General features: G+C 34.6%; 2 protein-coding genes across 2 annotated transcripts; both read right to left on the reverse strand.

Moving 5' to 3' along the window:
- Window positions 1-3,603: 3,603 nt before the first annotated feature.
- LOC123531538 (complement C1q and tumor necrosis factor-related protein 9A-like) lies at window positions 3,604-6,953 on the reverse strand. The gene is made up of 2 exons (XM_053517733.1): window positions 6,314-6,953; window positions 3,604-4,599 (listed from the first exon to the last, which is right to left on the reverse strand). The coding sequence occupies exons 1-2, from the start codon at window positions 6,558-6,560 to the stop codon at window positions 4,211-4,213; spliced, it is 636 nt and encodes a 211-aa protein (XP_053373708.1). The 5' UTR covers window positions 6,561-6,953; the 3' UTR covers window positions 3,604-4,210.
- A 1,775-nt stretch (window positions 6,954-8,728) lies between these two features.
- LOC123531536 (caprin-2-like) lies at window positions 8,729-9,938 on the reverse strand. The gene is made up of 2 exons (XM_045312594.2): window positions 9,590-9,938; window positions 8,729-9,201 (listed from the first exon to the last, which is right to left on the reverse strand). The coding sequence occupies exons 1-2, from the start codon at window positions 9,609-9,611 to the stop codon at window positions 8,765-8,767; spliced, it is 459 nt and encodes a 152-aa protein (XP_045168529.2). The 5' UTR covers window positions 9,612-9,938; the 3' UTR covers window positions 8,729-8,764.
- Between the last annotated feature and the right edge of the window lie 3,484 nt (window positions 9,939-13,422).

The raw sequence follows: 13,422 nt of genomic DNA on the forward strand, positions 1-13,422 counted from the left end.
GTGACAATACAGAGAAACAAACCATTTTTGTGATTAGGGAATCACTTGAAAAACGCAGATGTTTGCCACAATCATAATTATTCACGGTTCCATGTGGAGAACAATAATACTTTCGCTTAAATTACTACTCAAGTCATACATGAAATGCAAACACAAAAGAAAATAGCTGATTAAACTTCTTTTGAGCTTTTTTTTCTGCAATCAAACATACAACATCTCTAAAAGTAAACGTTTTCATGAATGCGGCTTAATTTGTTTTTATTTTCTATTTGAATATGGTATGAGATCGTCATGTGACCGTTTAATTATTATATTAGAACTGTATATATGTAACAATATACTGCGTGTGTAAAAGTTACTGAAATAAAATGAGCCACGCCATGAGAAAATCAACATATATATAGTGGCTTTGCGACCAGCATGGAACCAGACCAGCCTGCGCATCCACGCAGTCTGGTCAGGATCCATGCTTTTCGCTTTCAAAGCCTATTGCAATTAGAGAAACTTTTAGCGAACAACATGGATCCTGACCAGACTGGTCGCAAAGCCACAATGTTGGTTTTCTCATGGCGCGGCTCAAATGATATTCTGTTCGTTGATTTACCGGATCTGATGTCACTTCTGTGATAGGAGAAAACACTTTTACCAGCTGTCGCTTTTGTCGATATAATATTACTTTGTTTTAGTATCATATTATCTCTCTATTTTTGTGACTGCTGTAATTTGTATCTTTTTTAAGATTTCTTTTTCTGGTCGCTTTTAAAAGTCATTTTTATCACTGATTGATTTGTTTTGATATTTCATGTTACTCATGTCAGCGGGTTAATATTTAGGTACGATTAAATATATATCAGGATTATAATACAAAATTCACCAGTTGAGAAAAAGGCTACAGTTTCCTAAGAATCAGAAAAATTAGACCGCTTTATATTTACCTTTTTCTGATCATTTGATTAAAAATAATGACGCTCTTTTTCATATGCATTTTTTTTTGCGTTTTTATGGTAAATGTAATTGTTTAAAACTACGTTTTGTAAATACTTTAATATCAAATAATGTTATTAATCATATAAGGCTTCATTTTTTGTTTCTCTGTAAAGCACACCTTTATGAATTTCTACGTACCTTCGACACGAATCGGGATTCGTATATCTCCATAAATATCCAGTCCTTCAGCACACAAAGGATCTCAAAGGGTGACTAATCCCGCTGCGTCGCCCGAGCTCCCCGAACCCCCATTCCACCGAGTTGCATGGAAACGAGTATATTTATTATATAAAAACTTTTCCGGCTTTCCGGCTTAATAATCAACGTTACTCGGCGATATATGACCATTTTGTGTCGATTCGCCGTAAAACCTAACTCACTCACTAATGAACGTTACCGAAGTACAGGTGATAGATATATCATTGGTGATAACACTCCGTAAACGAACATAAACAAGTGTTCGGCAATACCCGGAATTGAACAGACATAATTATGTGATAATACGAATTTAGATTGAGATCCAGTTTAACGTCTTTTTTTTCAACAATTTTTCAGTCATATAAACGACGGTGTCTACTTGCGAAGATCCAGTAATATCAACTGTGATAAAATGACTGAATGCGCACGAGACTTGTCAAAACTAGTTTCTTTTAGATAAAGAAAGATAAACAAGAAATATCTTTAAAAATGATGGTCGGCGAATTGTAATAAGGATAGAAGTTTATGAATTTTTCATCTAACATTCATCTTCGTCTAACATTTTTCAAATTGCAAAACTAAACACCGCACTTTAACAATTTAAATGGTTCTCTTTTAATTTTTCGCAAAGGTTTCGTAGGGTTGCAATTTTGTTTCGTTTATCCTTAGACGAATAGCTACAGCAGTAGTTTGATGAAGATTCATGAAGCGGTTCATGAGAAGAGGTCATTAAACGTGTTTATATTTTTAGTTAAATTTGCCCCTATCCCCATTTGTAACAAAAAAGCAGGAGACCTTACGATATTGTTACACATCGAGTTTGATAAAAATCCATTACATTTTAGTGGTTAATGCGAAGAAAGGTATATCTACTTTTAGCTATAGTGGTCCCTAATAGGGTCCAAGTTCCTATATAAATAAATTTGGAAGAGGACCTTATAATGATGCTCTAGACCAAGTATGACAAAGATCCACCAAGCTGTTCATGGGACGCTGTATAAAGGCATTTCTAGTTTTAGCTCTAGCAGCCCCTAAAAGGGGTTAAATGTCCCAACTGAACAAAGTTGGCTGCGGGCCTAATAAAGATTCTACAAATTAAGTTTGATTAGAATACATGAGAAAAAATCAATTAAAGGATTTTTTTTATTTATTATTTTTTATTTATTTCTAAAATAGTCCAACTGATCCCGCTTTAACAAATGCATATTCGCTATTCATGAATCTTCGGACAATAACGTCACATCTATAAAAAGTGAAGGTCAAGCAAAACATACAATTGTAATTATTTCAATATTTCTGTTTCATAAGCAAAGTTTGACCGTAGTCATATCACATAGATAAATTGTATGCAGCGTACCTTCATTTCAGTGTAATGAGATTCAGTCATTATATAGCATATATATAATAAAACAGATTTCAACTGAGTTCAATATTTGCGTACCATACTAAAGAAAAATATTCATCTATAATAAATCAGTTAAATAATTTATAACAAATATATCAAAGCAAACAAGTACTCATTTTAATGTGCAATCTGAATAAGTCACAAAAGCAAGAAACCTTTTCATATACAGACGACAATTTAACAAGCACTTCTCTACATAAAAGACACTTATCACACCCTTATTCATGTGATACGCAGACCGTATTCAGCTCTTTCTTTAATTTGATATATGTTGGTACTTGAACAGGTTTTTATCATATTTATTAAACTTACTTACCATTTTGAGAAATATCAATATTCTTGCTAAATATACTGAGCCAAAGTTAGCTTTAAAACTGTGAACAGCGTAGTTTAGGATAAACGCTTTGTCTACATTTCACTCAGCGTAGCACAATCAACAGAGTGAAAGAAATTGACACTCTCGTCCAATCAGGCAGAGTGTTGCATAAATCTTCCATTTTGATAAATTATCTATAATGCGTTATCAAGTAGTTTGATTTGCAAACTGAAGTCACGTGGCATAGGTAACGAAAACGAATTTAGACGGCGTCGCCGAAAAATGCACCAACATCCCGAAACAGTTAACGAGAAAGCCAGGTTTGACTGTCTATTACATATCGTTTTATTACATATTGGACCCGTAATGGCAATCGATGATTTCCGTGCGATTACGTAATCTTGTTCGGCATTCTTCGGAAATTATATAGCCCTGTCACAACAAAAAGTGGTACTAACACATTTTTAGTGGTATCGAAGTAAATTGAAAAGATGCGTACAATTCGTCAAGGAACAATGAAGTTTGGTTCACACGACGAAATAATTATACCCAGCTGGCGTAATATTTGTGTAGGCTCAAATATTATATCAGTCTGTGGTTACGAAAGTTATGATTACACATACTGTGTGTATTACGCATTTATCGAATGGAATCGGTTAATTCCAGGGTATCTGATAAAGAATATATTGACATCATGGAACATTTTGGTCAACGTCAATTATCACATTTCATATATTGCAAATACAACAAATGCTGTTTAGGCAATAATTTTTTTCTACTGCTTTACAACATAAAGGATTGAGGCAAATGTTTTACAAACAACTTTTGTCTTACTAAAATCACCTAAAGTTTGGTTTCTTTGGAAATAAAAAAAAAACTTTCATATAAGAAACAATATATTAAAACATGCACATGTCAGGAGTTTTTCTGATGATATGATTATTATCTTGTGCATATATTTACAAGAACATTTTACTCTTCAATTATAAAAGGTAATCAAACTCGCATGAATCATTATTCTCCAATCACATTTTACCATGGTGGAATATCCCGCATATCTCCTAGTTCACTAATTTGAAATTTGGTGCAGGATAACCTAAACTTTGACATGGTTCTGTAATTTACAAAATGAGTGTTTGAAAACATGTCAGACACAACGCACGTGAAGTACGCTTTCTTCCTTCGCTTTATAAATATGTAGCTATTTGTTTCCTCATTAAACCAAGAAATCACAGCACCGTTATTGTGTGAATCTCGACCATTGAGACTACAATCTTTCAAAAACTGAAAAATGAATAACATTGTTAAATTTGAAAACCGGAAAATGTAGACCAATTGGAACCATGCACATTTTCGCCATTTGTTCCCATATTTCTAACCCAAACTTCATCAGAGGCGTTCAGCTGTAAAACAACCCCACTCGTTCCCTGATCGTAAAATTTGCCATACGAATATAGTCTCACCATAGAGTCTCCATTTTTAACAATTTCGGTTTCCACATGTTGTCCAGAAAAACTCAGTATGGTTGCGACAAAATAATAGACGCCGTCCTTTGGCGCGGTGAAAACCCCAGTAGTTCCTGAATAGGCTTGTCCGATGTTGGTAACAATATTGTCAAAGATGATTGGCTGGTTGTGTCCAAGCTTTGTAAGATGAGCGGACAATCTGGCTGTGAAGGCGGGGCGTATGCTATCTGTTTGAGAAAAAACGAAAACATCACTTAGACTTTTCTGCCGATACTTATTCCATTAAATGTGGATTTTTTTAAATATAGAAATGGTTTTACAACGAAAAATTCGACCGTGTGGCCATGTTTAATATTTCCGCATGTGAAAAATGTCTAGATTGTTTTTCAAAGATGTATTATCTAAAAAAATCATGAAACAAATGACGATTGAGTAAAGTTGTTCCTCTCCAAATATAGTTAAATGTATCATCAGCTGTATTGTATACTTTGTTAAAAAGAAAGGATATAGATGGCGAATAGATCATTATAAATGTTTTATTAATTTAAAAAGCAGAAATATGTAATTATTTGCATGTCGTAGACCTAGTGCAATGAAATATGCAGAACTTCTTGTCAGTAGAGATACTCGGTTTTAGTAGATGTACATGTAACAGACGCAGATGCACGCATTATAACAGTATTATTGAAAGTGATACATTTACGAGTACAAATACAGGGAAAACTTTCAAAATGTTTCCGATGGAAACTGCACGTCTAGTGATGTTATTTATTTAATTACATGTAAAAGGAGTAAAGTACAATATGTCGGTCAAACGCATCAACTTGTGTCGAAACGTATGATCAGTCATAAATTTGATATCAGCAAAGCAAATTATAAATGTGACCCAATTTCTTATTTTCCTTATGTGAAAGAGATATGGTACATATATTGTCGATGATTTTGATACAGATACATAGGCTTTCTGTATATTCTTTACACTATAAGATGATAAATTAGCACATAAACATTTAAATAGGGTAGTATTTACTTACAACTTTGTACACTTTTTGAAAATGTTGCATTATCTTTTATTAATTTATTGTCATTCCCCCCCCCCCTCTCTCTCTCTCTCTCTCTCTCTCTCTCTCTCTCTCTCTCTATATATATATATATATATATATATATATATATACATTGTATATATAAAGCAAGGATGAATAACAAAGTTTGGCTTAATCAAGGCATTATGATTTCTTTTTTTTTCACTGTAGAATCTCTGTTACCTTTAAAACTTTTGTATTTGAATCCTCAATAATTAACTGTAATATTCACTTCTTTGAATGCTATTTCCTGGCCGAGTCTCTGTGCTATCATTTTATGCAGTTAATTGATGACGAGTGAATGTGTATTATCTAAATGATAACGTCTACAACTATTTACATTGAAGAATTGTGTAATAATGTATAGTATTTGAATACACATAGACGTATTATTTCATGATGCACTTTTATGAGCCATTTGTGGCGTATGACCGTTGACGTCAATTCCGTATTTCATTATATCATTGTGTATTTCATATACTTGTCAAATGTAGAAGCTTATTAAAGCGAAATCTGTTTTGACAAAACTGTGTTGGTTTATGAATTTAAAATATCATATCGGTTTTAGTTCGGAATTTATCCAAAGGGGTAAGGCCCTTTCTTGTTTTGCTGTATGGAATATTTCATATGCATTCATATATCAATCATATGTATCGCTTTCATTCCAATATGTTTGAGATATATATTATTACCGGTCTTTTTAAAATCTGATTTGAACAGTGTTGAAATGAAATTAAATATTGGTGCACGATTTACATTCAAAATTGTATGTATCTGTTTGTTTATGATCCATTTTTTGTCACTAAGTTTGTCTTGTCTTTATGTCATTTATTTCTTTTTGTACTCTTAACAGACTTACCTTTCTTCTTTAAAGTGTTTTCGTGCTCTGCTTTAAGACGACTGAATTCTTCCACTGTCTTCGTTACACTAGTCTTCGCGTCGTTCATCTCGTTCTTCATATTTTCCACAGCAAATTCCATTCTCACCATTTTCTCTAACATTTGTTCTTCATAGTGAAATTTCGAGCAGGTACATTGTGGTTCATTTGCACTCACTTCCAATGATGTAACAAAAGCAATCACAAGCAATATAATTTCTGTGTTCATTTTGATTTTTCCGTTCTTTCTCCGAGACTCCCAAAATATGTTTTGATGATTATTCAGTTGTGGCAGCGATAGTCGTCACGATATTTACGAAAATAATTTTATATATGAATTTATTTATTTTGAAAATGCGCCATTTGAAAGCGGATATATTTCCGTTCCTGTGTTCCGAATATCATCACGAGCTGAAATGGTGCCGAAAAGCATGAGAAAATTAGCAAGCCACGTTAAAACATACACGATTCTTGGTACATTTCCAAATGAATTAAGCATCAGGTAAGAAAACTACAGTGTGTTTGAAGGCATCCACATCAAATTAAGCGAATCCATTACAGCAGCAATGGATGTGTCGTTTTCTTTTATCGTAAATTATTGTTATATCTTGGATAGAGTATAGAACTCGTCCTATTTTTCCTTACTTATGTAGCTGTCAGAGCATAAATAAGAAGAGTTTGACAGAAAACGCTGCTGTTTTATTAACATAGATTCGTTGAAAATTTCCGAGTATTCCAGAAATTCAAACACGAAACATGGGTTGGTTTCTACGCTGAGATTATCCAGTTGTCTAATAAGAACAGTAAAGAATGCTTGGTATTATTAAGCATTCCTACAATGTCCTACTTACACATAATCATTCCTTTTTAATTGCCAATTATGTAAATGTTTCATAAAATTTTTCAAGAGCATCAAAATTATTGGATTTAAATTAACAAGGCTTTTAACAGCTAGTTAATTAACAAAATTTATGCGGTCGTAAAATTTTGGGCTCAAGGGGCATATGCAGGTTTTCGATAACTGAATAAAATATGACTTGCACATTTCCCGACATACTAGTAATGACTGACTGCTATATGTACGCATAAGTATAGTATGAAATTGAAACTCTGCTTACTTTGTATGAAAAAAGAAACTGCTACTAAATAAAAGAAAATTTCAAAAAACTATTTGCCAATAATTAAAGGATGTGTAATTAAATATAAAAACATGATATTCATTTTCTAAGATCATCGACATCATCGAAAAAGATTACTCACACTTAGACTGAAAATCATGATGATATACTTGTATCACCACTCTATGTCATAAATCGCAATAACCATTTGACTAATTATAGACAATGTTTTTCTCTTTAGAATCAAATAAAAAGATGTATCTCTAAGAATATTAGTTATCGCCCACAATGTTCCTCGCAAACTTTCTACGCATTATCGACCAATCTATGCACATCGGTACATATTGCGTACAAAGGGAGAATTGTTTGTTTTAGTTTCCAGTATTTATCCTTTTGTTTTTTTCTCCATGTTTACATTCAGGCTAATTGGAAGAACACGAAGCAAACGTGTTGGAATGTTTCTGACTTAGCACGAAAACAGTATGTTTTTGTAGAGGGACCCGTCTATTTATTAACCATTTCCATGCTAAATTTCTATAATGAACTTGTCCATCTTTCAGTTTGGACAGTAGCATTAACTGTTGAATAGGGTACATACAAAAAAGGTACTGACTGAATGGCGAACAGTGTAGATCATGATCAGACTGCACGGTTGTGCAGGCTGATCGTGATCTAAGCTGGTCGCAAGGCAGGATTAAGCGTGTCTAGCACGGTAAGGGTTAAGATAGTGACAACGCTTGAACATAAACGATTGACTGACATCTCTACTTAAAACGAATGTATAGATATAGGAATAAGATCGGTAATTCATTACAAAACTGTGCAAATTTTCGCTGCTAGAATGTATTCTGCATGAAATAAGACCGGTTTCAAGATCTTACTCCAATTCTACTTTGAAGGTGGAAACCGAAAGTAGTGATTTAATGTTCGGGAAAGAGAGAGCAGATATGGGTCATGTTAGGGTAGCAGACCATGAAAAATTAAGGGAGGGGGAGGGGGCGGGGCAAGGGGTAAGTGATGATCTATAAGTGCCTATCTATTGTAACGGCAGTAGAGCTTGGTTGTTGTGTGCATCTATTGTTACCGCAATAGTACATATACCTATTTGTTGTGTTTATCTATTGTCACGGCATTAGTGCCTATTTGTTGCGTCTAATAAAACGGCAATATAGTACCCATTTGTTGCGTGCATCTTTTGTCATGGCAATAGTGTTTGCCTCTTCACGGATATAAGGGCAAATATGATAAACGGAAACATAAGAAAATCATTCAACCCTGGTTAATATCTGAAATATTATTTATATTCTGTATTCATTTACAGATAATAACTGTCAGATATTTGGAAACCTGAGAATGTGGACCAGGTATTTCCGTACACCATTGTGCCAACATTAAGGGTATGACGAACCCAGACTTCGTCTCCAGCACTAAGCTGAAGGACCACACTATTGGTGCCTTGCTCGTGTGCGGTATCATATGAATACATCTTCACCATTCTTACTCCATTCTTGACTATCTCAGACTCGAGTGCCTTACCGGAGTGGCTCATAATACTCGCAAAGAAATAGAAAGTGGCATTGGTTGGTGCAGTAAATACGCCAGTGTTTGGAGAGTAGTGCTGTCCAACGTTCGTCACGATTGCGTCAAAAACTATTGGTTGGTTGTTGCCAAGGTTCGTCATGTGTTTTGATAGTTTGGCGGTGAAAGCTACTCTTTGGTTTTCTGTGTATTCATTCAATGGATCAAGCAATACTGAAAAATAAAAGAAATGCGTTTCACAAGGTTCGAATTTATTTTGGAAAAGTTAGATCGCTTAGCGTCGAAATTGCAAAGCGTTTTTAAAAAATTACGCTTCTTTTTCTGATGATACGGACTGCACTATTTGCAAGACAAATCAAACCTTAGTGAATGTTATATTCAAATCTCAATCAAATGCTACGATGTGATGAAAAAAGCCGTAAAATTTGAACGTATGTTTTACTGGGTTTAAAGTCAATTCGTCTTTAATATATTTTTAATATATGTACTAGTACTAATCTGTAATCCTAAATTAACTGAAAACATTTGAATATACGAGATGACTTGCTTTAACAGAACAATTTTCAGCAATGAAGTTAAGAAACATTAATTTCATACTCACGTCTTTTGTGTCGTGGAGACATATTTGCAGTGCTAGCATTATGCCTTGTATGATGTTCTATTTTCCCTTTGAGAGAATGAATTTCCTTCTTTAGTTCTTTGTTGTCATTTTCTACGCGCAACACCGTTTCTTTCAACTGCAAAATATCATCGCGTTGCTCAGCTAAGATGGCTAATAATTTCTGTGTATCTGGATCATCTGAGAAGCTTGACACAGGAACCACAACTAAACTGACAAATAAACCCTGCGATGCCGTAAATTAATTCCATCTTGCAAAATACTGGCAAAACAAGTTTGAGAAATGTTGGCAATAAATGCACTGACCGATAGTTGAACATTAATTTTAACTTTACATGAAGATATAAGATAACGAATTTGGTTAAGGTTAAAAGTATGTCAGTCTTTTACATGTGAATGATAAAACTTTTAGCTCAAAATTAGTGATAGTTTATAGTTTCATAAATATAAAATAGAAAAAGAGTTTTTTAGGCTTCTGCTTAACCTGATAGGCAGCAAAATATAGTCTAACCTTATTAAGCTTTTATTTTGTTTTTTGATCATTTTGTTTTTAGGCAACGAGCTATGTGTGCGCAATTATAACGTTCTTTGTACTGGCAAGTAAGACACGTCGCAATCTGACTAACGTACTTGATCTTCTAAACGAAGATCTAAGAATGACCCATTCACAATTGTCTTCTGTATATTTCAAATTTCCGGTATTGCTATTTTTATTTTCGCAAATCTATTTTCATTTGAGACAATCAGACGATTTGTTTCAACAAGCATTTGGCTGAACCATCTAAATAGCATCGAATATCAAAGGGTGAAAAAATGTGCAGTCATTCCGGGGCTCGAACCCGAAACCTTTCGCTTAAAGGGCGAGTGCCCTACCGACTGAGCTAACCTTCTGATACCTTACGTGACCAAGTCCGTACCATGACAAATGATTTCTCTCAAATCACAAGGGGTAGTCGCGATATGGTCGTCATAAGAATTTTAAATAAATAAAAACCCAAGCTAAATATAGATTTTTAAACTTCTATACTTTCACATACAAAATGTTGTAAGTAAGGCTCTAATTGGCTAGCGAAATGGTAGTTAGAACGAGGTTATCAATAGCACGTATTCAGACCATAAGCGTAACGTATTTGGAGATGTATTTTAGTCAGACTGGACACGACGCCATCGACATCACATTGTTAATTTTCTACGCTACAAGTTTTCGAGTAAATCCGAGAAATCTAGCCTTATCTTTTATCTTTTCAAAAGCAGACATACTGTATCAATCGAACCGATTATAAACCCCTAAAATTGACGAAACGAGGGTCAAATGATGTAATCAAACAACGAAACATAAAATTACGGATTGTGAACGTTACGTGGAAAAAATACCGATTTCGTCCATTTTCGTCTAAAAGCTTCATAGCTGTGACAAAATGTTGTAATTTAGACTCTTTCTTAATTCTTTATAAAGACTAAGTACATCAAAATGATTACTTACTGGCTCATGGCAAGCTATTGTGATCAGGCTGTGTCCCTTGTCTGAGCGTGCATCTGTCCGTTCGTCATCAGCATTGTTTCTGAGCGACATCTCTCCCAAATCAATAAATGAAACTTGACAAAAAAAAAACAAAAAAAAAAACTTTGCCTGGATGTTTCTTGGACGGTCCTCTACCAAAGCACTTCAAACGGTAAATCTTGGTTATACATAGGGTCCGTCAGAGCTAGAAGTAGAAAATTTTTATAACGTTATTTCCTCTCTAAACTTCTGGTCCTATTTTGACATAATTGCATACAAATGGTATCTACATAGACTGTTCAAGTTATTATGCATAGTTTAAAATAGATGGCTTCCAGTGTGTGTGTGGGGTTGGGGGGGGGGGGGGGGGGGGGGGGGGCTCGTGGTCATTATTCTCTGCGCTAATGAATGTATGTAATGGAAACTTCAAAAAATATTCTTGTATGAAACTGTTGGTCCGATTTTTTGTGTATAATTTTACGCATTTTTGTGTGATCCTCTACCAGGAGTATTTAATTTTTCCGATTCATTAAAACCACAGTCACACATACGGCGCGGATAGCTACGTCCAGCCGCGGATAGAAACGTAGTAATCCGTATCGATCCGTACCTGAGCCGTACCTTAAAGTAGTAACCCGTATCAATCCGTACTAGTCCGTACGACTCAGGTACGGATCGATACGGATTACTACGTTTCTATCCGTAGCTAAACGTAGCTATCTGCGCCGTATGTGTGACTGTGGTTTTACATGGCCACCTTTGAGCTTTGTTACGTTTCCTATAATGTGTTTAGAGGAATCTTTAAGAATCTTTTTTGTGTGAAATACCTCGTTTGATTTTAAAATAATTTCACATAAATCGTTCGTGTGTGACCTTCGACAAATATTGTTCAAATTATTCTCATTCGTCGAAAACATGGCGGCCAGAGGGCGTTGTCACTTTTCTTTATATGTATAAATTTAAAACTTAAACAATGTTATTGTCAGAAATAGCAGGCCCAGCATTAAAACAATTTGACACAATTGTTTCATGGGTGTTTTTACGAAAAGAGTACAAGTTATCCAGTTTCGTCAAAAAAAAAAAAAAAAAAAAAAACAAAAAAAACGGCCGTTGCGGTGTGTGGAAACCTTTCCCTTTATGTATCTAGTGGATAAATCTTCTTGTTTAAAATGTAGTGGAATAATCAGCTTGTTTGATATTGTCATATCCCATATATCACATCATTTCCCCAACTTCTTTCTCTAACCCTCTAACCCTAACACACACACTTTACATTACCTGCACATACCTATTAAAAAGATACTTTTAAACTATTTCGGGTACCATAAATAATTTCAAAAGCTCAAAATCCGCACTGTTTCCGAATATTTTTATGGATATTTTGTAGTAATTTCTTCAAAGTAGGTCATGATTGGACTCGTAGGGCTGTCCTAGCATAATTGCAAGCACACTATCTGGGTCCCTAAAATCGTCTCAAAACTCAAATTCCGCACAGGATCTGACTTGTGCAGAAATGACGATTTTAAAAAATACTGTTCTGAGCCGTTTCGAAAGATGTTTTTCAAAGTAGGTCACCGCCTGGGCTTCTAGGACTGTCATAACATGAATTGCAAGTAAAACCGGGCCCCAGAAATCATACAAAACTCCATCTTCGCACAGGTCCCACCAGCGAAGAAATGACGGTTTGAAGGATACCGTTCAATGCTGTTTCGGTAGTTACTTTTCAAATTAGTCACTGCTTGGAATTATAAGACTGCCATAGCATGAATTGCAAGCAAAATATCTGGGTGCCCTAAAATCATTAAAACTCAAAATTTGTACAGGATCCGACTTGTTCAGAAATGACAAATTTTAAGGGTACCGTTCCGTTATTTCTTTTTTAAAGGAGGTCACTGCTTCGGCTTCTAGAACTGTCCTAGCATGAACTGCAAGCAAAATATCCAGGCCCGCAAACTCACCCTTAAACTCGAATTCCGCAAAGGTTTCGACATGAAATGATGATTTTCAAGGGTACCTTTAAGTTAAGTGGTATTGAAGTACATTGAAAAGATGCGTACAATTCGTCTGGGAACAATGACGTTTTGTTCACATGACGAAATAATTCCACCCAATGCTGGCGTAATATTTGTGAAGGCTCAAATATATATCAGTGTTTGGTTTAAAAAGTCATGATTATACAAAACGCCTGTATTTATTACGCATTTATCGAAAGGAATCGGTCAATTCGAGGGTTTCTGATAAAGAATATGTTGATCTCATGGAACTTTTTGGTCAACGTCAATTACCACATTTCATATATTGCAAATACAAAAAA

The sequence above is a fragment of the Mercenaria mercenaria genome, chromosome 11 (genome assembly GCF_021730395.1).
Source record: "Mercenaria mercenaria strain notata chromosome 11, MADL_Memer_1, whole genome shotgun sequence".
Taxonomy (NCBI): domain Eukaryota; kingdom Metazoa; phylum Mollusca; class Bivalvia; order Venerida; family Veneridae; genus Mercenaria; species Mercenaria mercenaria.